We start from the raw sequence: 22,664 nt of genomic DNA, 5'->3' as shown, positions 1-22,664 counted from the left end.
GATTTTTCCTACATATGCTTTTCACAGGCTGGGTTTATGTTACTATACGTAAAGTCATACGTTCTTGCCTTTTCTTTTATTTATTTTTTAATTATTTTTTAAGCAATCTCGACACACAGTGCAGGGCTCGAACCCACAACTTCAAGCGCGATGGGAAGTGGGGTGCTCTTCCGGCTGAGCCGGGCAGGCCCCCCACTTTATTGCTTCTTTCCCATCCTGTCTAAGTGTTCTTGCGTGGCACTGCACAGCACACGTCGGTATGTGTATAGTCCCCCATTGTCTTCCTGTTCCACGAGAGGCCTGAATCCACCCCGGCATTTTCTCTAGTTTGGCATCCGGTTGATTTTAGATTTTCTCAGAGAAGCCGCTCTCTGGTTTGCACCAGCAAGATCCAAGTGGCTGTTCCAGACAATAGGATTCGAGCCTGCTCTGGTCTCACACCGCAGATCCCACATAAGTATTGCACAAGCATAAATGAATAAGTATATCTTCCTTGCGGGCTTGGTTTTGAAGATTAAAACAGTTCTAAGCAAATAACATGTTTTAAATATCTTTTATGTTCTGTAACTATACAGATGCTTTGAGGAGACACTGAGTTTATCTTAACCCAGTAGAAAAATAAGCTAAGAACATAAACAAGTGAATCTCTAGAGATGAAATATGGATGGATCGCCAGCAGACACAGGAAACAAATGTTCAGATCCAGTCCACTAATAATTAGAGGAAATACAGACTGAAAGTATGAAATATCACTGTTTGCCTATCATGTGGGCACAGATTATTAACAAGAGTGCTGTGACCCAGCGATGGTGAAAACAGGAAGTTTATTCTCAGGTGCAGTTTGGGGCGGGGAGGCGATTTTAAACGATACAGCACGTTCTTTCTGCAGAGCAGTTTGGTGATATGCATGAAAGGCTCAAAAAATAAATGCCTTTATCTACAATTACACTTAACTGGACTTAAATGAAGAAAATAATTAGACAAGTTAATGATAAAATAGAGCAAAGATATATATACAAGGATTTCCATTTTAGCAGTGATTATAATATAAACAAAACTGCAAGAGACCAAAATATCCAAGAGTGGGAGACAGTAAACAAAATAACCGAATAAATAGAGTATGTGTATGGTGTGTGCTTATACATGGAGTACTGTATATATCGGGAAGTATATATATACAGGCCATCAGGAAGATGGCCATATGGGTGACTAATGTGCACAGGTGTCCACCTGCATTATTGAGTGGAAAGAACAGTTACAAGATAGCAAGTATGATAAATTACCCCATTTTGGTTTTAAAGAAATATATATGTATAGCTAAAAGTCTGGAATGTTATACCCTGAAATGTTAACAGTAGTTATCATTACGTCATAGAATAAGGGTGTTATTTTTTTTCTTTACTAAGTTTTGATATGAACAATATTTATGGTATGATAAAAAAATTTTAAAACAGCGTATAAAACCTGGGTGGCTCAGTCCAGTTGAGCATCTGACTTCCGTTCAGGTCATGATCTCGCAGGTCGTGAGTTTGAGCCCCACATCGGGCTGACTGCTGTCACTGTAGAGCCCGCTTTGGATCCTCTGTTCCCCTCTCTCTGTACCCCTCTCCCTCTTGCTCTCTCTCTCTCTCTCTAAGAGAGAGTTCACTGAGAACTCCAGGTCTCTTTTAAGAGAGAGACAGAGTGCGAGCAGGGGCGGGGCAGAGAGGGAGACTGTCAGCACAGAGCCCAACGCGGGGCAACGCGGGGCTCAGACTCACAAACCACGAGTGCATGACCTGAGCTGAAGTCAGACACTCAGCCAACTGAGCCACCCAGGCACCGCAAAAAATAAACACTAAAAAAATCAATAAAACAGCTTATAGTGTTTTGTAGCTGAGAAATAACTAGAAGATTGTAAGCCTAAATCAAATTTAATACCAAATGCTGAAAAAAAAAAAAAAGCTTCCAAATGCTGAGCAGATGAGCACATCCAGAGCTCAGTCATTTGCATTACAAAGACTAACTTCCTTGTAGTATCATTTACTGGGTCAGAATATGGGCTTTGAAGTAAATACAGTTCACCATAGATTGTCCGTTTATTCTTTTTTTCTCCAAAATACATCTCTAATGAGACCCAGTCATTGTGCTGTCGGGAAACTGCATCCAGGCACCTGCCCCCCAGCGTGTGGTGTCGCGGTTCGGGTTCTTGAGAGTCCGTGTGGCCTCCCTCCCCCCCACCGGAAATGACCCTTCTTAAAGAGGAGTTTCTCTTCCTTATAGCACTTCTAGACACTTAAGGTCGAAAGGCCTGTTTGTGCTTCCACTTTCAGACGGTCGAATGTGAGGAAGGAAGCGAGGAGGATGAGTCCCTCCGGGAGATGGTGGAGCTGGCCGCGCACAGACTCTACGAGGCCCTCACGCCAGTTCACTGAGAGCCGCGGGTCTGTGGACACGTTAAGCTTGTCTTCAGTGCTTGACTCGACTTCTCTTAAAATAAAATACGTTGGTCTCTCTGGAACAGCCTATTTACTTGTGACGTCAAATGGCCTGTGTTCCAACAGCTTACATGCTGCTAAGTTACCAACTCCTCTGTCCGTGATTCCAGAACTACCAAATAAACTGTTACTTCGGGGCTTACTGATTCTGCTTCCAGGCATGTGCACGGCTGCCCCGGAAACCTTTCAGGTCTGCCCATGGCAACTGAACGAGAATGCCTTACTGTCCTTTTTAAAAAGGAAAGAAAATACACAACGGTTTGTATTTTCATGTGCATATTCTGAGCTTGAATGCATAGAGATTATCACCTAAAGCCCCTTTTGTGTTTCTTCCCTCCTGATACTCTTGCCAGATTCCTTAATTTGTACATTTGTAAAATGACGACTTTTGGGATTCAGTGGTATTTTCTTTGTATAATACCTGCACGTTCAATTCCGATATTCAGAATATAATTTTTATGACTCAAGTTCAAGGGTATTCAGGTGTGAGTTGTTGAATTGCTTTCTGTGTAATCATTAGACCGGTTTCCTGGAGTGCGTGTAATTCAGACTGGCACATCACTGGACACAGGAGTGGCGGGTGCCGTGTGCTGAGGGAGCAGGTCACCAGGGGTCTCCGGTCTCTGCTGCCACACAGGGGCGAGACGGCCGCCCCTAGGGAGGGAACGAGCCCACCTTTACCTACCGTCTAACGCGAGAGCCACTCTCACTGTCAAGCGAAAGGCGTGCCACCCAGTCACTAAGCTCCACCGACACTGTTCAGTCCTCCTGTCGCCTCACCTGTTGGTGACTTCACAGCCGTTGAGCAGGGTAGTGACAAACTCCAGTGCACACATCGGAAGTTTTACTTGAAATGAAATACGTTTCTTCTGTAAGGAACCCCACTTTGTCTCTGGCCCAAACCAAAGCTCTGAGGGTCGCCTTTTAGAAGTGTCATATAAGACTTTGTTACGATAGGTTTAAAAACAGTAAGACAGCATATAGAGTAGAAAGGGAACGTGCATGTGTTTTCTCCTAGTCCTTCTCCCCGAGGTAACCAGTCTGAGTTCAGGATTCTCAGTTGCTCTTGAATCTGCCTTTGCCATCTCTCCCCCGTGGCTCTGTGAGTCTGTCTTCCTGGCCCCTCTGATTCCTGCCACAGCCTCCCTTCTCCCCATAGTTGACTCCTAAGATACGCACCTGCTCTCAAGCCCTCCCTGCTGAAAGTCCTTCAGGCCTCCCTTGTAACCAAGATTAAGTCCAAACACCTTACTCAGCCAGGGGTTCTCAACATGGACGGCACACTGGAATCACCTGGGAGCAGTAAAAACACACTGATGCCCGCATCTTGCCGTCAGACGTTAAGTTAGTTGGTCTGGAGTGAAGTGAGCGACCTTTATCAGCACGTTTCTAAAGCTCCGCAGATGATCCGGCTGAAGCCAGGGAACTCCTGGCCTGAAGACTTGGTCGTGCTCTGATCCCCCTGCCTGCCTCTCCGAGCCATTCGCCCGTCTGACACCCTGTCCCGGCCACACCAAGGTATGTCTGCTTTTTTTTTTTAAGGTTATTTATTTTGAGAGAGAGAGAGAGCGAGCACAGCTGGGGAGGGGCCGACAGAGGGAGAGACCTCCCAAGCAAGCTCTGTGCCATCAGCGCAGGGCCCGATGCGGGGCTTGAACTCACAAACTGAGCCAAGCCTGAGTCCGACACTTCACCCAGGGCCACCAAGGCACCCCGGTATGTCTGCTTTTCAATGGCGCACTGCTCCCTCTGCTCTTCTGGTGTTCACCTTAAGCTCGGTTGTTTCAAAACATCCTTCTGGCTCGTTTTTTTTATCACCGGCACGGGGGGGGGGGGGGGGGGGGGTCACACTAAATGGCACGGCTGTAGCGGTAAGGACTGAGAAAAGGAGTCAAGCTCCTGTGAGTTTTCTCAGTAGGAACCCAGCGTGGGCTCTGTCCGTTTCCCCTCCAGACCAGTTCTGGCAAGAATCCTGCTGCGTTGGTTTAGTGAAAAAAATACCCACCCTTGGTCTGTTCCCCCGGGGTATCGGCTCAAATTCCTCACCCCCCGCCTGGTATCTTCCCTCCCTGGCCTACCTGCAACAAGAATCTGGTTTTGTCAGTTTCGCAAACACTCTACCTTTTACTAATTTTACAGCCTTCCACCCTTCACCCTGCTCCTTGGCTCTGGGTCCCCGCCTTTCCTGATTTCTCTCCCCTACCGCAAAACCCCATCTTCGTCCTTGGATAGTCTGCCTTCCTGTCTTTAGCAAATGCCGTTAAGTTTCTCTTTAAGGTCAAAACCTTCGATCAACGGTTGAGGACGTTTATTTAACAAGAGCTGGTTGTGTGATGACTGAGTGCCTTGGAACTACTTCCTACCCCCACCGCTCCTACTTCACACTCCCGCCATTTGCGGAAACACCTGAAGCCGCGGGGTGGCTCCCTCCCGGCCGGGCGGGGCGCGGGGAGGTGCCTCTCCCGGAGGGTCGGTGGGCGCCCCGAGGGCAGGCGGCGACGCACGCTCCGCGCCGGAAAGACTCCGCCGGCATGAACGAACGGACCGGGAGTGAAGGCACGAGGCCGAGCTCTGGGAAACGGACAAAAATGAGCGTTCCAAGGGCAACGGCTACCGCGTGTCTTAACAATGACCGGTCGGTCGCCAAAGGAGCGCGGCCCCAGGACCCAGGGGTGTGGCGGGCAGCCACCCCGACGGATAACCGGAGGGCGACGAACTGCGCAGGCGCCTCCTTCCACCACCCCACCCCCCACCCCGCCCGCGAGGGACCCCGCCCAGGCCCCGCTCGCCCCGCCCCCTGCCCGCTCGCCCCGCCCCTCTGCCGGCGGGCAATATGGCGCTGTGCGAGGCGGCGAGTTCTCTGTACTGGCCTCGGGTGTTGCTCTTCGGAGATTCCATCACCCAGGTACCGCCGCCTGGCCCTGGTGTGGCCCGGTCCCTTGGGCGTCCACGGTCGCGCCTTCTGGGCGAAGCCCCCGCTGAGAGCGCCGGCCTGGCAGCCTCGCTGGCCCTCCTCTCCCAGCTCTCAGGCTCCCATCTTCCCGTCTCGAGGCCGCGTCCCTGCACCCCGTTTCCCCCCAGCACAGGCGGCCCCGAAGGCTGAGCGCCCCTGAGCAGGATCTGCTCGGGAATGCCTGCCGCGTCCAGCAGCGACCTCACGGTCGTCGTGTCCTGACCGGCCCCTTCGGAACCTCGTGGCAGACAGAGTTCCCGTCTCGAGTTGTTCCTGGCCTCGGGATGACGGTGTGGGCAGCGCGGTACTTGCACACCCGTTCCGTGTACCCTGTCCTCCAGATGAGGTCAGGTGCGGGGGAGTGCAGTGACTCGTCCAGGCCACGCCCTGGGAGTGACAAAGCCGAGTTCACCGCGCTTCGTCAGTGTCCTAGGGAGAATCGGGAGGCCTGGTACAAGTTGAGGCGGGGACGTGCGCCTCCTTTTCCACGAAGCCTCCTTCAGTGGCTCACCGCACGGCCCGGGCTTGCTTTCCCACGCGGAGCTCCACTGCTGGGTCACCTGCGAGAGCACGGCGGCGGCTGAATCACTTCCTGCGGGTCTGTACAGCCCGTTCCGTGCAGAAAACCCCTGGAGCCAGTTCACCTCTGCTTCCTCTGGTGGAGCGAGTTGATCTTGATAAAATGTCTCCCAGGAATAACGCAGTAGATCACCTTCTCACCCAAGATCATTTCAACTCACATTAAGGAAGAATGTGTGTCCTACTTCGGGGAGGAAGCACACTTAAAAATTACCCCGGTGGTGCAGTGTTCTGTTCTTATTTTTTCTCTTCAAACATGACTTCCTCAACCAATTTTCTGCGTACGTGCCAATAAGTGATGCCATTTTTAGGCAAGTAGGGCAGGAAGGGCTTTCCAAACTTACTGGAATGTATATTTTAAAAAGGCTCACCCCTGAGTTCTAGAATCAGCTTCCTTATTCTTTCGATTGTGCAAATGTAGTACAGCTGGACATCATTTCCTTACTGAAGGTACAATTGATTTTCTCTCTTACACATAAACTGAAGTAGCTTTTCTAAGTAAAAATGACTCTAATATCAGGTCTCAGTAAAACGCAGATGACTGGCTCAAATCCAGTCCATAGGGAAGAAAACTCCCCTCGTTTCCAGAGTGCCGCTGAGGCTTCGTTATGGTAATCCCTAAAATGACCTCCATGGAAAGCGAGCGATGAAGGCCAAAAAGTCAGGGAGTACAAAGGGAGAACAAAAGGAGTTGCTGATCAAAATGCCCCTTACTAAAATGTGCTAATCACACTGATAAGTAGTAATGGCCTTTTTTTTTTTTTTTTTGCTTTTCAGTTTTCTTTCCAGCAGGGTGGATGGGGAGCATCACTGGCTGACAAGCTGGTCAGGTGAGAATAGTCTTTAGATTAATAACTTGCGCGCTTATTTATTTATTGGTTTTAATGTTTATTCATTTTTGAGGGAGAGACAGAGTGCAAGCGGGGGAGGGGCAGAGAGAGAGGGAGACACAGAAACGGAAGCAGGCTCCAGGTTCTGAGCCATCAGCACAGAGCCTGATGCAGGGATGCGGGCTCAAACTCACAGAACTGCGAGTTCATGACCTGAGCCAAAGTCAGATGCTTAACCGACTAAGCCACCCTGGCGCCCCAATACTTGAGTGCTTATCGATCGAAAACTGTAATTGCAACTCAGAAGAGAAAGAGAGTGAATGACACAGTGTCAAACAGTAAATTCCTCCCTTATTAATCTTTGCCGGCCTTTCCTGGTTAGTAGATATACAAGGTTGGGGGACAGAAGGAAGAGGGGCAGGCACTCGGGGTTCTGCAAAAGTTTTGTCCGACGTGAAATCAAACCCGAAGAGTTGTGGAAAATATATTGGGTTTGGATTCAAACAGACACAGTTATTCACTATCTGAAGAAGATCAGTTCTTTTTCAGTTACTCTAGTAGGTATGATTTAAATGAGTAGTAAGGAGTTTGATTGAAAAGAAAGCAAGATATATTTGCAAACCAAAGTTAGAGTCATTTTTGGAGAGAAGTTTTTGTCTCCCGAATTCTCTTTATAAAATAGATCAGAAATAGCGATGATTTTGGTATTTTGTTTGCCAGACTTGATGAAAGCATATGCTAAGGAAGGCATCAAAAGGGAAACACTTCCCCAATACAAGAGATTAAAAAATATGTAGAAATATTTTCTACATTAAAAACAGTAAACCAAGTATGTAGAGTATCCATAAACTGATCAGGAGTTTTGTCTTTTCCTCCTTTATTTTTTTTTAATTTTTTTTTTTTAACGTTTATTTATTTTTGAGACAGAGAGAGACAGAGCATGAACGGGGGAGGGTCAGAGAGAGGGAGACACAGAATCCGAAACAGGCTCCAGGCTCCGAGCTGTCAGCACAGAGCCCTATGCGGGGCTCGAACTCACGGACTGTGAGATTGTGACCTGAGCCGAAGTCGGCCACTCAACCAACTGAGCCACCCAGGCACCCCATGTCTTTTCCTCCTTTAGAAGAAATAAGCTAGATGTCCTACCAGCTTATCGGTACTTGATAATCTTCTTCACCAGTATGGTTAATACACCAAGAAAATATGTTGTAAGTTATTTCCAAATGTGTTTTAAAATGTCTTCAATTTCTCCATTTTTTATCCCCTACACTAGAAATGAAAAAATTGACCTTCTAGCTTTTTCTGTTCCCAAATGCTTTCCCTATTTAGACTTAATCTAAAAGCATGAAAATATGACATCATGCCTCAGTTTTCCTTTCTGTCAAATGGGATGATTATAATAGCTAAGTGTTACTGAATGCTATGTGCCAAAAACTAATGCTTCGTGTGTATTGGCTTATTTAATCTTTACAACTAGCCTGTAAACAAAGTGAGTTAGGCTCCGATCCATTTTCTAGGTGAGAAGAATAAGGAGGGGAGGTTAAATAACAAGTTCACACAGCTGAGAAGTGGCAGGTGTCCAGGCTCCGGAGCCCATGGTCCTGAGCCTCCGGAGATGATGAGGGCACCTGCTGTCATGTTGGGAGGACGGAAACATTAATGTGTGCTTGCTCAGGTGCCTTGAACTTGGAAGTGCTCGATATATAGCAGTTTTCATGTTTAGTAATCCAGTAACCGTTTAATTGGTCTGTTAACCTTTTCTGAAAAGCTAAATAATGATTCAGGTGGCCTGGAAAACAAGGCATCCCAAATGTTTTACCCACATACAGATGTTTCGTAAGTGGTTAAGTTTAGTACTAAAATCCTGCCAGAATTGCTAGTTTGCAGATCTGCTTGCTAGGAGACCACTTCATTAGAAGCTAGTTCTTTTTCAGAATGGAGAGAAGTTGCAAGACAGACCTGTAGCCAGTGTGTGGTCTGCTGTGCCTCCAGTCTCTAACCCCCGAGAAGCCTCTTGTCGAGACACAGAGCCGAGCCGCTGCTGGCTGACCCCAAAGAGGCCTGCCTCCGTGAATCCTTCCCCATCCGGGCTCCCCCCACCCAGAAAGCCTGCCTCTCCTGGCCGTACCCCCCCCCCCCCCCCCCCCAGCCAAACTCGCGAGAGCCGTGTAGAAACTAAAATGCCACGGCGGAGCAACAGGGCCCAGACGGAGGGGACACTGGCCTTGGCGTCCTAGGCCCACGTTCTTCCACCGGGCGATGGAGGGGAGAGACTAGGGGGCTGCAGTCGGCGTCGCCTGGCGTCAGAGGCGGCGGCCGCTTCACCGCCCTGCGTTTTTGCGCCAGAACGGACTTCTTTCCGTGCCACACCAAACAACTGCCCCTTTGAGGGACACTTTCATCTTCAGCTGTGTTCTTTGCCGCTTGGGGTGTTCTTTGCCGATCTGGGCTCCTGATGTCTGCTTCAGCCGTCTGCACAGCCCTGAACCCGCTCACGGTGGTTTGGGGGTGTTTTTGAAGTCTAATTAACCTAGTGTTCAATTAGTCTCAGGTGTACTAATTCCGTGTTTAATGTCACCCAGTTTCCGGGTTTGAAAGTTCAGAGGCATCTCACTAAAACCGCCCCTGTGCACACGACCTCCACGGAGAGGGAAAAATCTAAAATATATCAGTGTGGGGGCGTCTGGGGGGCTCAGTCAGTTAAATGTCCGACTCATTATTATTTTTTAACGTTTATTTATTTTTGACACAGAGAGAGACAGAGCATGAACCGGGGAGGGTCAGAGAGAGGGAGACACAGAATTGAAACAGGCTCCAGGCTCTGAGCTGTCAGCACAGAGCCCGACGCGGGGCTCGAACCCGCAGACCGCGAGATCATGACCTGAGCCGAAGTCGGCCGCTTAACCAACTGAGCCACCCAGGCGCCCCCCGACTCTTGATTTCAGCTCAGGTCACGATCTCGTGGTTCTTGGGATTGAGCCCCGAGTTGGGCTGTGCACTAACAGCATGGAACCTGCTTGGGATTCTCTCCCTCCCCCTCCCCCTTGTGACCCTCTCTCAAAATAAACATTAAAAATTTTTTTAAATAAAATATATTGTGTTCCATAGTGACATCTTTTAAGTTTTAGCTTTAAATAAGATCTTTGTATACTTACTATAAAATCATTTTAATAATTCTTAAATCTATTTAAATCCTTTTAAAATTTATGGATATAGTTTCATCAGTTTTTTTAAACAATCTTATTTCCGTATTTCTTTAGACAAAAATACTTGGTTTGAGGGATTTGAAGGAGTTAGAATAAACTTCCCGTTTTCATTTTTTTTTTTTAAATATTTATTTAGTTTTTGAGAGTGGGGGGTGGGGGGTGAGGAGAAAGAGAAAGAATATCCAAAGCAGGCTCCAGGCTCTAAGCTGTCAGTGCAGAGCCCGACATGGGGCCTGAACCCACGAACCGTAAGATCATGACCTGAGCTGAAGTCGGGTGCTTAACCGACTGAGCTACCAGGCGCCCCACGATTTCAGTTTTTAAAAGCTTCTGCTGTTTGCGTTTAAAAATATGCCCCTGCCTGTTTTATGAAGCAGCTTAATTTACATTTTTCTGGAAGGAAATCTTAGAGTCTGGATGTTTGGCAAGGAATCTTTCAATTAACTCTTCTCTCTTCATCTGAACTTAAATACTTTTTATGAGCCATGAATTTAACTAAAAACCTTTCATAATTTTCCAGTTTCGGTAGCCTTTTGAATAAATTGGGCACCGTTGATTATGTTATTCAATCCAGAGGGATTCAGATATCTTTCCCCTTTCGGAGGGGAACTTTAACAGTTCCAACCCTGGGCCTCACTTGTCTTTTTTTCCTGGCTCATAGCCTTCTTCTAATGACGATCTTTTTTTCAGTCTATAATAGCTGCCATTTATTGGGCGCCTTACGTGTGTCTGGCTACTACCGTACTTTTAATTTTCACACTGCCTGCAGATTAGGTGTTAGGTTCATCTCTTACTGTTGGGGAGCCTGAAGCTCAGAGAAATTAAGTAAGTGGCCAAGGCCTGATGTGCTAGTCAAAGGCAGCGAGATCCTGGCACCGACCGCTCTGATTCCAGCCCCTCCTGCTGGACTGCCACACCACACCGGCCTTAGGGAGTGTCGCAGTGACTATACCATTGGAGAGATGGAAAGCCGACTCCTCTTGTCAAAATCCTAGAGTATTCCATTTTAAACTGAGTCTTCAAAATGGCTAGGCTAGTCAGCTTTTTGTAATCATTCTGCATTAAAAACACCAAGAATCACACTTAGAAATAAATGGGGCTGAATTTTTTTTGTTGTTTTCCCGGAGATTTCTAAACGTTGAGAGCTTTTAGAGTAGTGTCAAAACCAGGTCCCCTCCTGTTGCTGCTTGGCGTCTGTCGCCTGGCCTCGTAGCCGCGCAGAATTTCTTAGCTGGTGCCCCGGGATCTCTGCTTAGCTGCTCGTATGTGGGAATTTGAACTATACCGAAGTCAACCACATTAATTTGCTAACCATGAACTGAACTCTGAGATTTATCATTTTTAAAAAATTGTTATTATGAACAACCTGAAGCATCCATAAACATAGTCCTGGGGGCACAGCCGCTAAGTAATTTATTAAAATTCTTGAATCAAAACCAGTGGGTGCTACTGATAGTGATGTGTTAGGTTTATCACATCTAACAAATGTGCCGCTCGTGGGGCTGTTGCTAGTCGGGGAGGCTGTGCACGTGGGGAGCAGGGGTGTGTGGGAATGCTTTGTACCTTCCTTTCAATTTTGCTGCAGACCTAAAATGCCTCTTAAAAAATACTCTGTAAAAGTCTCAAAACTACTCTGTATACACCCCAAATTACCCAAAGCGTCATTACCCTTGAGCTCCAGCTTCTTAGTGACTCTACTGAAGACGCTCAAACCGAGACCCGTCTGCTGTAAACTCCCTGTTAGAAGGACCTCACTGCCCATGCGTGAGTGAGCGAGTCTGCAGACAAGATTATAGCCCCTTTGCTCAAAATTATTCATAACCCCTCTTGTGGAGGAATGTGACGGACTTACCTGTATCTTGTTAAGGATGGCATGTCTTCCTCAAAGGGACATTACATCGGGGGTGCCTGGCTGGCTCTGTCGGAAGAACACGTGACCTGTGATCACGTGTGGGTTCAAGCCCCATGTTGGGTATAGAATTACTTAAAATAAACGAACTTAAGGGGAAAAAAAGTGCAAGCACATCAAAGCCCCCGGACATAGGCAGGTGCCACAGCCCGGAGGGAGGGCACACCCTCACTGTTGGTTCACTGCAGGGGGCTAGAAACTGTTCTTTGTGGGACTGTGGAATTCATCTTTGTTTAAAAATTCTTCATTTCAGAAAATGTGATGTTCTGAATCGTGGATTTTCAGGCTACAATACCAGATGGGCCAAAATCATCCTTCCACGATTAATCAAAAAAGGGACCGGTTTGGACAGCCCAGTAGCAGTTACAATTTTCTTCGGTGCCAATGACAGTGCGCTGAAAGGTAAAGGCATTTTTGTGTTTCCCTAGTTCATTTTTAGCCTGCCCTGACATGAAGACAGCTTGTTTCTGTATTTTTTTCAACTGTGTCCTTCTCTCCCAATAGATTTTTGGGAGAGAAAACTTACAATGAGTTTTGCCAAATTTATAATGAGTTCTCAGAGTTTGTTAAGCGTATTTCTTCTGGCTTTAACGTCAGTGCATTTTGTTCCCAACTTATTTTCTACTCGCCTGGGTTGTTGGCAGACCTGATCTCAAACACTTGAAAATGTGTTTGTTTTTTTTCATGTTTATTCATTCTTGAGAGAGAGAGAGACAGAGACAGAGACAGAACATGAACAGGGGAGGGGCAGAGAGAGAGGGAGACACAGAATCCGAAGCAGGCTCCAGGCTCTGAGCTGTCAGCACAGAGCCCGACGTGGGGCTTGAACCCACGAACCGTGAGGTCATGACCTGAGCCGAAGTTGGACGCGCCCGGGTGCCCCAAAAATGTTTTCTTGAGTCCATTAGTGTTGTGCTGGATTTCAGAGGTTTTTCTCAGTAGTTGGTGGAATCAGCGGTGGAGGGCCCGCCTTGCCACGTGGGTCACACTGATGGCCGAGCAGCTCAGGGAGCACCCCCGCCCGGGCGCGGACTCGGTCCTGGGTGCTGGGAAGTGGCACCGTGTCCCTGTGTTTAGAAGACCGGCGGGCGCAGGCCTTGCTCTCCCTCCTGCTCTTGCGAGGAGGGCCCTTTGCGCAGCATGAAGGGGAAAAGTCAGCCTGTATTCTGGAAAGTCCGCTTCCAGAAGAATGCTATCTGTGGGCACACGGTGGGGACGGCTCAGGGGAGGCGAGGAGGCAGGGCAGGCAGGGACGCTCGCCGCCTTGAGAAAGACGTATGAGCCGTAGGTGTTGGTGGATCCTGTGAGCTCACTGTTTGGAAAAGTCAGATCTCCACTTGATCTTACACCAAAAACCGTAAGAAAGGAGACTCCAAAAAACGTGAATTCTCACCGAAATTAGGACAAAAAAACTCCCTCCCAAGCATAAAAGCAATGGAGGAAATCACAAAGGAAAAAAGTAGCTTTGTGAAATGAGATAATCTCAAAAGATTATAAAGACTCAGATTGGAAAGTGTTTTTAAGCACTGATTCTTATGGCTGCTGAGTGTGGAGTGAGATGGGCACTCCTCTCTTCCAGTCCCTGGGGAAACTTGTGATCTTTCTGGAAAGATACTTGACAGCGTGCATCGAAGGACTTCCCGCATCTAGAAATCCAGCCTGAGAAAAAATTCAGTAACGCAGCCAGGCGTACGTGCAGACGTTTCTGCGAATTGTATTTCTAACAGCAAAAAAATAGAATGCTGGGTGGCACAGAGATAGAAGCTTCCTCTCGGTCCCCCAGCAGATACACGTTTTTGAGGACTGTTCGTGGACACAGACATGCCCATAATGTTAGGTGGAAAAAAGAACCATATGGTTAGGTATCTTCAGTGTAATGCTACTTTTATTTTTTTAAGTACACCTATCAACAGGGAAAAGACTAGAATGAAGTACCTCCGAGTGCCAACAGTGGTTTTCCGGGTGGTGGCATCATGAGGGATTTTATTTTGCTCCTATAATTATCCTTACATGTGGTTTGTAAAGCGCCTGCAGTGAGTCTTAGGATACTTACGTGCGAGCCCATTTAGAAGTCATCCTTTGCAGGGCACCCGGGCGGCTCAGTTAGTTGAGCCTCCGACTCTTGATTTCGGCTCAGGTCACGCACGATCCCGGGGTCGTGGGATCGAGGCCGCACCGGGCCCTACGCTGAGCCTGGATTCTGCTTAAGATTCTGTCTCTCCCTCTGCCCTTCTCCCCTCCGTACGTGTGCACACGTGCTCTAAAGGAAAAACAAGTCCTTTGCACTATGATAGAAGCAACAGCTTTTTTTTTTTAAGTTTATTTATTTTGAGAGCGAGAAAGCGAGAGCATCCCCAGCAGGCTTCACACTGTCAGTGCAGAGCCCCACGTGGGGCTCACTCTCCCGTGAGATCATCACCTGAGCCAAAATCAAGAGTCAAGATGCTTAACCCACTGAGCCACCCAGGTGCCCCAGCAGCTGGCGGTCGTCCGCGGCCGCTTCCTGTGCGGTAGGCCCCCTGCTGTAGTGCTCTGCGTGCTTGTCGATTTTCACAACCACCCCGTGAGGGAGACCCGGTTATCGTCCTCGGTTTACCGGTGAGGAGGCCGAGGTACAGGCAAGCCGGGCATCTGTCCCAGGGCAGGCGGCCGGTCCGCGAGGAAGCAGGGGTGGAACTCGGCGGCCTCCCTCCACAGCCCAGGCCGCTGGCCACCAGAGGACAGAGCCTGAGCCTCTGCGGTCTGTCCCACGAAGAGCGGGGACCGCCATTCCCCCCTCCCGCTACCCCGTGTTTGTGTCCGCGGTCCGAACTACTCCCCGGCGACGTCCTGAGCCTTGCGGATCGGGGAGCTCGTGTCAGTCTTCGTTGTCCCTCGCGACAAACGTGCGTTTGGGGCCGAAGTGTCCGTGTTCCCCCCGAACAGATGAGAACCCCAAGCAGCACGTCCCCCTGGACGAGTACGTGGCGAATTTAAAGAGCATGGTGCGCTACCTCAAGTCCGTGGACGTCCCGGAGCACAGGATCGTCCTCATCTCGCCACCCCCGCTCTGCGAGGCGGCCTGGGAGCGGGAGTGCCTCGCGCAAGGTAAGCGGGCCGCGGGCGCCGTGTCCTCCGACCGGACCGAGCGAGGGGCCCAGAGGCGGGCGGCCCCTTGCTTCGCGGCCGCCGGGCCGGGCTCCCCACCGAGTCCTTTCGGCCTTTGTTCTCGGCCACCAGAGAGTAAGCAAAACGAGCGGAGCGGCCATTAGGTTCTAGGCGCGAACCGTGGCCCGGAAAAGGGACTGTCCCTGCGGAGGGGGCGGCCCCGGCCCCCAAGCGCGGCCGCGGAGCTGTGTGGCGGCCCACGTGGCACTGAGGCTCCCGGCGACCCCGGTGACCGCGATTGCCCGCAGCCGCCACTCTGCCCGCCTCTGGCCCAACGCGCTCCCTTCTCCACGCAGCCTCGCCCGGGCTGCGGCCTTCGGCGACGAGACCCCTCCTTCCCCAAAACTAAGGCTCGGCTGAGGGCGCGGCCACGGCACCTGTGACGGAGCCACTTCTGTCCCTGCGACTGTTCGTCTTAGCACGTAAAGTACAAAGTCAGGACACAGAAGTGACTAGAACCTGGTTCCCGCGTGTCGAGTAGGGAGGGAGACAGTCCCGTACAGACACCGGCAGCCACGTGACAGCCACGTGATGAATGGCGTGGCAGGCACAGAAACCCTCTGTTGAAGGTACTGGCGTCTAGAAAGGTCCAGGAAAGTTCCCCACAGGAGGAAATGAGGGCAAGTTTATCCAGAAGAAGAGGACAGACAGGGAGGATGGGGCCAGGCCTGCTGTCATCAGGTGTTGGAAGGGCCCGGTCGGGGGGTAGACGCTCCCTGTCGTCAGCTCCAGAGGGCGAGGCGCGGCCCCCCAGGGAGCCTCCCCTCGTGACGGCGTCTGCCTCGCGTCAGGATCAGGATCGCTCGGGAGGTAGCAAGCGTGTTCGTGCCGCGCCTGGACGAGCAGAGGTGTGCGAGTCAGAGCCACATCTGCTTCTCAGACTGCAGGTCACAACCCCCTCGTGGGCACAGAACCAAGTGAGTTACATTTTGGGAACGGAGTAGGGAAAACCTCAGCGTCCCGGACCCGGCGCCGCGTGCGAGCCGTGTTTCACTTATCAGACGCGTAGCGAGTCCCGGTGGAGAACATGGCGGTGTGGGTCGGGTCTGTGAGCCGCTGGCTACGGGAATGTTCTACCGAAGACCAGCCCCCAGGTTTCCATACTGCGTGTCTCCTGAGCTACGGCAGAGGGCAGAGCAGTTACGGGCACGGACTCTACGCCCGCACAGCCTGGAATATTTACTGCCCGGCCCCTTGTGGAGAAAGGTCGCTGGGGCGCGTGGGTGGCTCAGTCGCTTAAGCGTCCGATTCTTGGTTTGGGCTCGGGTCACGATCTCCCGGGTTGTGAGTTTGAGCCCCACGTCGGGCTCTGCGCTGACAGTGCGGAGCCTGCTTGGGATTCTCTCCTCTGCCCCTCCTGTGCTCACTCGTGTGTGTGCTCACGCGTGTGTAGGCGCGCATGTGTTCTCTCTCAAATGTAAAAAAAAAAAAAAGTCACTGACCCGTGAGCCAGTCCAAGTGACCTCTGCAGCCCCTTCCAGCTCCCCCTTCTCTGGCCGAACCCTGATCTTTCCATCGTATCACAGCGGCCTCACATGACACAACAAATTCAGGGGTCTCGGCCCACCGTCCCTCCCCATCAGCCCCCACTCTCTTTGCCTCTGGCCTGTACTCAGCCAAGGAGGCGGCCGCCACGGGGCTTTCCTGCCTCTGTGGCGACCACCGATGGTGCGCTCCCCCGTCCCCGTGCCGCGGAGGGCAGCGCACGGTGACGGCCCTCACACGGTCGGACCCAGGTCGGGTCCATAAGCACGTGCCTATTTACGGGGACGGAGAAGCACCCAGGCCAGTAGAACTTGCACAGCGGCCACTTGCCACCCGCACTGTCTCTCCTCAATAGGCTGCAAACTAAATCGCCTGAACTTGGTCGTTGGTGAATACGCGGGCGCCTGCTTGCAAGTGGCCCGGGACTGTGGGACTGATGTGCTTGACCTGTGGACCCTGATGCAGAAGGACGGTCAGGTACGGGGGCTTGCTCGGCCCCGTCGGGGCCGGGAGGATGATGCAGAAGTGACCCTGCTCCGTGGGGCTCTGAGCGGGTAAGACCGTTAGCTGTCCCTTTCCCCAGTTGAACCAGAGCACTGCGGGGAGGAAGCGCGGAGGCTCCGGGACGGCGCCCACGGCCTCGTTCCTCTGCGGCCCCAGCCGCTGCCGTCCTGCTCCGGGGACCCCTTGAGCAGCCGGGCGGGACCCGGAACAGAGTGAAATCAGTGGTTCATAGTGAAGGACATTCAGAGCAAGTCCTCTTGGAATGTGGGGGAGGAGGAGGTTAAACTCGTTAAGAGGCAAAACGAATTTAAGCAGGACATGGTGTTGGCTAAAATTCGTCTTTTGAGCTATCTGGTTCTCGTGGTTTTGTTGGAAGCCAGAAAGCGCGTTTACAGCCGGAAACGGTGAAAGCGGGTCCCCACGGAGCAGCCCAGCCCCCGAGGAAGGCGCTGGCGCTTTCCGTACAGTTGTGTCCACAGGACCCAGCAGCCCGGCGCTTCCCTCGCGAAGCCGACCCTGCGCTTCGGCCTCCCTCCGAAGCCGTGCCTAGACCTGGCGCTGGTCCTCCTGTGGCTTCCCAGGTCGCAGCAGCAGCGACGCAGCCACAGTCCTGGCTTTTGTCTGGGCTAAGCGTCCATCTGGGAGGGGCTCTGATGAAGTCCTTGGAGATTTCACCCCCCAGGGCTCTAGGATGGGGGAGGGAGGGGAGGGAGGGGCCTTCCCCGAGACGAGGCCTCGGGAAGCCGTGGTCTGGAGGAGCCGTGAACCTGTGGGCCGGCCGGCTTCTGGCAGGGACGGGGCCTCGGCGTAGGGCCGACACCGCTCACGCAGGAGAAGCGGCTCCCGGGGGCCTCTTCTGGGCCGGATGGTTCAAGTTCTTTACACCTAAATAACCCGCCCGTCGACTTAATACCTAGACTAGGGGAGTCGGAGCAGCCGGGCACCCTGGGCCCTGAGCTCCTCGAACAGCACATGTCGTTCTTGTCGTTCACGTGAATGTACCTTATTTACTCGTTCAGCCTCTTCCCCTCCCCCCCCCCCCCCCCCCCCCCCCCCCCGATGAACTGCACCTCCTCGTGGGGCCCCGGAAACGTCCCCCACACGCTCTCCCAACTCTCTCCCCTGCAGGACTTCTCGTCCTTTCTGTCAGACGGACTGCACTTGTCCCCGGAGGGAAATGAGTTTTTGTTCTCCCACCTTTGGCCTCTGATCGAGAAGAAAGTCTCCTCCTTGCCTTTGCTGCTCCCTTACTGGCGAGACGTAGCAGAAGCCAAACCCGAACTAAGTCTTCTGGGAGACGGGGACCATTAGCCACAGAAAACCCAATCTGGCTGTTAACTTACAGACGAGGCTGCCAGTGTGACAGAGATCCTGAGATAAGCGATCAGACCTTTGCTCACGACCTTGGAATAAAAAACACCATCTGCCACCAAGATTAATAAAAGCATCAGAATTTTTACGAAAGCTTTGTACCTACGTGTGTTGTGTTCTGGTAACATCTGATGCAGGTGTCATCAGCGCCACAAGCTACAAAATTAATTCTGTAAGTGGAAACAAGGCGAAGACGAATTTGTTTAAAAAGTCCGTTTTATAAAAAACGATTTTCTTACACGGAGCTGGGAACTGTTCACTCTCACACATACACCCACTCACCTAGCAGATTCCAAAAGTGTAATATATCACAACTAGTTAGAAGACAGCAAACACCACAAGGTATGAGTTCAAGTATTAGTGTAACAGGCATCTGCATAATAAACGTCCTTAGAAGAAAAGATTTGATTTGTCACAGGTTTGGTTAATTGCCCTCAGTTTACAAGTCGTCTCGGTCAGAGTGTGGTGGCTGCTGAGCACATTTCAGTACTTCAAAGCTTTCTTCCCCCCAGCTGTAATTTTAAGGAAATCAGAATTCACTCTGATGATGTTTATCCTTCACAAAGTAAACGCAGACAGTCCCGAAGCACGAAAGCGGGAGCAGTGCGGATGCCCCACCCGCAGGTCACTGCAGAGGGATTTTAGGAACCAGCTGTGTAGGGAGAGAGCTCCAGGCCCGGGAGGGGCAGCGTCCCCCGCCTGCCCAGCACCTTGGCCTTTCAAGACCACCTGTTCTTTGGGGAGAACTCGCGCACGCGCCCCCTCGGCCACTAATTTGCAAAGAGGCGACGTGCTCTCATTTGGAAGCAGTTTAGAATGGTGAGCATTTTCCCAGCGTGGCAACAGTATTAGACCTGCTTTGACGACAAAAACTGCCCAGCAAATTGGGGTCCTAAACAGTGGGCAGGGGTCTGTAAATTCAACTGGGCTACCATTTGTAAGCTAGACTGTTTTAATTCTAGAAAGTGCCAACCTCAGAATCTGAAGAAGCATTACCCCGTCTGAGTTTAGGAATAACTGGGGTGACTCTCCCCGCTGCTACAAGCTCCGGATGCCTCTGAACAGAACCCACGTCCTGGAAACAACGGAGAACTCCTCCGTTTTTATCTCCTTTGTCTTTGCCTGAAGGCAAAAGATAAAATCTGTGTTCCAGTTGCCCTCAGAACTAAGGCCTGCTAAATGCCCCCCTGGAGTCAGCGGATCATTACAGTGTATAGAAAAGCAACTGAGCGTGTCCTCAATCAGTGCTGTTATCAAAAAAGATAATTTACAAAAACGTAAATATTCATAACCTAATCCAGCTGTATTTTCTGCTTTTGCACCACAGGTTGAAGGACATTTTAAAAACCAAAAAAACTAAAACCTGAAAGCCTCAAAATAAGCTAGATTCACCTTCCCTCTTCCGAAGGACAAGGGCCTGAGCACACGAGCGTCGTTTATTGCGTGTGAAGGAGCCCAAACACGTGACCAGCGTCCGCCGTGAAGTCACTCGGGTCTCCCCGATCTTCACAAAAAGATGCAGCGACTTCAAGTCCCACGTGTGACGAGCCCGCACACCCGAGGCCCGGCCCGGGTCCCCGGCCTAGCACTCTGTCTCCTTGCTGCCCACGCGGTTCTGGCGCTGCAGCTTGAAGGACGAGGCCTTCTCGCTCCTCGTGACGGGCCGGCCCGTGAGGTCCTCGAACGACTTGGCGGCCGTGCTGCTGCTGGGGAAGGGGTCCTCGTCCACGTGCGAGTCCGTGCTGGGGTCCTCCTGGATCGTGTCCATGCGCTGGTGGTCCAGCTTGGGAGCCGCAGGCACCGGCGGCGGCGGCGCGGGGGCGGCCTGGAGGGGCTGCGGGCGGCCGGGGGCCTGGGGCGCGGGGAAGGGCTTGACGATGCGAACCGAGGCCGAGTCCATGCTGCTTAGCATTTCCACGTTCTGCAGAGACAGGGAGTCACAGGCGGCTCCGGGTCCCGGAGCTCCAACCTCCCCCGGCGGGCGGCCGTACCCTACGGGGACCGTGACCCCCTCCGCTAAGGGAAGCACGAGGTGAGGCTCCCTCACCTCCCGAAATCCTGACAGCCTGCCCTCTGAGGACCCAAAAGAGAACTCACAAATAACCCTATCAAGCTCGGATCCCAAGACGGGAAGGTCACTGCCGAGGCGCTAAATCCGGGCCGGGGGCGGGGCAGGGCAGCCTCGGCTTTCCCTCCATCCACACAACTAACGCAAGTCCCAGCCTCCCGCCTTCCCGCCGCCAGGGCCCCCGCACCGGCGGCGGCCGTGGGGCTGACGGGAGGCCACAGCGGGGCCCAGGACGCACCCGAAGGCGACTCGCTTTCACGTGGGTACTTACGCTGGGGTGGAACAGAGACAGCGACTCGTACTGCTTATCCAGTTTCTTATCCTAGAAGGAAAACGAGCAGGAAGAGGTCACTCTTAGGAAAATTCAGTCACACGCTCTTTCCCTTCAGGCCCCTCCTAAGCGAAGAACTCACTCCGAACGTGAGTGTGGAAAGTGGCAGCAAGTCCAGCAGAGGAGAAGAACGTCTCAGATAAACTTTAGGAGTTCTGCCACCAGCCTGAAGTGTTTCTTTCCCTTGAGGCAGTCAGTGTACTGGTGTTAACGAAGCAAACGGTCCAGGAATGTTTAAGTACGGTCTTTCTGAGCGATGTCCCCCAAAGCCATTCCCCACGTGTTGAGGGGTCAGAGCCACGTCACCCCTGGGGACGCGGGGGCAGCCGCGGGGGTCAGAGGGCGCTGCGCCGGCTCAGACGCCCCAGGCCGCCAAGGCCCGCGCACTCTCCTCAGCCTTGTCCACGGTGACCGCGGCCCAAATGCTCGGAGGGACTGGGCCTCGAGCCCCCACATCACACTCTCTGCAGAAGGCTGAACGCTTGGTACTGTCCCTGCCCCCAGCCCCTGCCCGACATGAAACACGGTGACGGGCAAGACAGGAGGCCGAGCCCGACAATCTAGGCCTGGCTCCCGGTGCAGCTGTCGTCACGTGTTCCGTGGTCAGGAACCAGGCACCGGCATCCTCCCGTCCGCGGCTCTGCTCCAAAACCAAGGGCCAGGCCTCTGTCACAATGGGAGCTTGCGACGCAAACAGAGGAGGCTGGCCGCGAGCAAAAGCAACATTAAGAGCGGCAGTCGCGGCCACCTGTCAAAGCTTCAGCCACGTCACCTTCACCACAGCTTTGCTCTAGCACAGCTGCTCCCTAGACCCTCGCCACACCCATCACGCTCACCGTCCCCAGGGACGAGCTGCTCAGTGAGAGCCCGGGCAAGACATGTAAGGAAGCAGAGGCAGCAAAGACTCATGAGATGTAGCTGTGCCGGAATTTTCCAGGTGCTCAAAGGAGGGGGCACTGCACAAGACTTGTTCCAGAGCACGAGTCTGGAAGCCGGGGTTGGGTTTTCTCATCTCTACAGCAAATTCTCACTTTCCCATAGAAGCAAGGTGGGTGATTTGTAAGAAAAAAATGTTAAAGCCCCCAAGTTTATAAATCACGTGGGGTTCATTAGAGAAAGCCCAATTCAACTCGTTAGCTGTTACTCGCTTTGAACGAGAATAATGAGGATTGCTCCCTCTTATTAGATGGGAGGACTGAATACCCTATTCAGGGTAAGGGATCCTTACATAGGATCCCTATGTAAGGCCAGGGATCTATAGGGTAGAGGGAGCCGTCTTTGGAATGCTCTGGTCTAACAAAGCCAGAAACGCTCTTGTTTCAAAGCTTCAGTCAGAGGTCCTGCACAAATCCAGTTAAACAGTCCCCCCAGGCTCAGGAGTAGAACAGTCCTCAAATTACACGTGAGAACAAACATCTATACACAAAAAGCATAATTCTTTTAAGAGACTATTAGCTTAAAAAAAAGACATATTAGCTAAAATTTTCACAAAATAAACCTTCCTAGGAACAACAGCAAAAAATGTCATTGGAAACATCAGGTCGAATCTTGCTAAGAACAATTTTACCTTTTCCAAAAGTTGTAAGTTTGGAATTGTGCAAAATCGTAATAAGCGCTTCATTACCTAAAGTCGGCGACTTACCACACAATGGACAAGAATGCTGAAAGGGATCCAAAATATCAAGGAGAAAACCAGGACGGAACCCACGATGTTGTCCGCTAAAAACTTCCCTGTGAACAATTCGAAACCGTGAATATCCTGATTGAGTACCTCAGACACTCAGAATTCAGCGCTCTTAGTATA

General features: G+C 51.5%; 3 protein-coding genes across 6 annotated transcripts in view; 2 read left to right on the top strand and 1 right to left on the bottom strand.

Annotated features, from left to right (window-relative positions):
• The window catches only part of CPSF3 (cleavage and polyadenylation specific factor 3), a 39,096-nt gene extending 36,596 nt beyond the window's left edge, over window positions 1-2,500 (top strand). For both annotated transcript variants that reach the window (XM_042933712.1, XM_042933713.1), the window contains exon 18: window positions 2,313-2,500. In XM_042933712.1, the coding sequence (XP_042789646.1) occupies window positions 2,313-2,414 (102 nt within the window). In that variant the 3' untranslated portion in view covers window positions 2,415-2,500. The remainder of the gene's footprint in view (window positions 1-2,312) is intronic.
• A 2,770-nt stretch (window positions 2,501-5,270) lies between these two features.
• Window positions 5,271-18,554, top strand: IAH1 (isoamyl acetate hydrolyzing esterase 1 (putative)). The gene is made up of 6 exons (XM_042933714.1): window positions 5,271-5,382; window positions 6,787-6,839; window positions 12,208-12,356; window positions 14,880-15,041; window positions 16,942-17,063; window positions 18,219-18,554. Exons 1-6 carry the CDS (start codon window positions 5,311-5,313, stop codon window positions 18,399-18,401), a joined length of 741 nt encoding a protein of 246 aa, XP_042789648.1. The 5' UTR covers window positions 5,271-5,310; the 3' UTR covers window positions 18,402-18,554.
• Window positions 18,555-18,659: 105 nt separating this feature from the next.
• ADAM17 (ADAM metallopeptidase domain 17) overlaps window positions 18,660-22,664 on the bottom strand; it is a 53,031-nt gene continuing 49,026 nt past the window's right edge. For all 3 annotated transcript variants that reach the window (XM_042933709.1, XM_042933710.1, XM_042933711.1), the window contains 3 exons: window positions 22,503-22,591; window positions 20,801-20,851; window positions 18,660-20,382 (listed from right to left, as the gene is read on the bottom strand). In XM_042933709.1, coding sequence (XP_042789643.1) covers window positions 20,044-20,382; window positions 20,801-20,851; window positions 22,503-22,591 — 479 coding nt within the window. In that variant the 3' untranslated portion in view covers window positions 18,660-20,043. The remainder of the gene's footprint in view (window positions 20,383-20,800; window positions 20,852-22,502; window positions 22,592-22,664) is intronic.

Source organism: Panthera leo, chromosome A3 (genome assembly GCF_018350215.1).
Source record: "Panthera leo isolate Ple1 chromosome A3, P.leo_Ple1_pat1.1, whole genome shotgun sequence".
Taxonomy (NCBI): domain Eukaryota; kingdom Metazoa; phylum Chordata; class Mammalia; order Carnivora; family Felidae; genus Panthera; species Panthera leo.
This window is presented reverse-complemented; position numbering and strand designations above follow the sequence as displayed.

Excerpts from the sequence above, each read along its gene's own strand:
- IAH1 (XM_042933714.1), top strand. The coding sequence starts at position 5,311 with ATGGCGCTGTGCGAGGCGGCGAGTTCTCTGTACTGGCCTCGGGTGTTG. Across the intron at positions 12,357-14,879 it reads CAATGACAGTGCGCTGAAAG|ATGAGAACCCCAAGCAGCAC; the intron begins GTAAAGGCATTT and ends CCCCCCGAACAG. Across the intron at positions 17,064-18,218 it reads TGATGCAGAAGGACGGTCAG|GACTTCTCGTCCTTTCTGTC; the intron begins GTACGGGGGCTT and ends TCTCCCCTGCAG.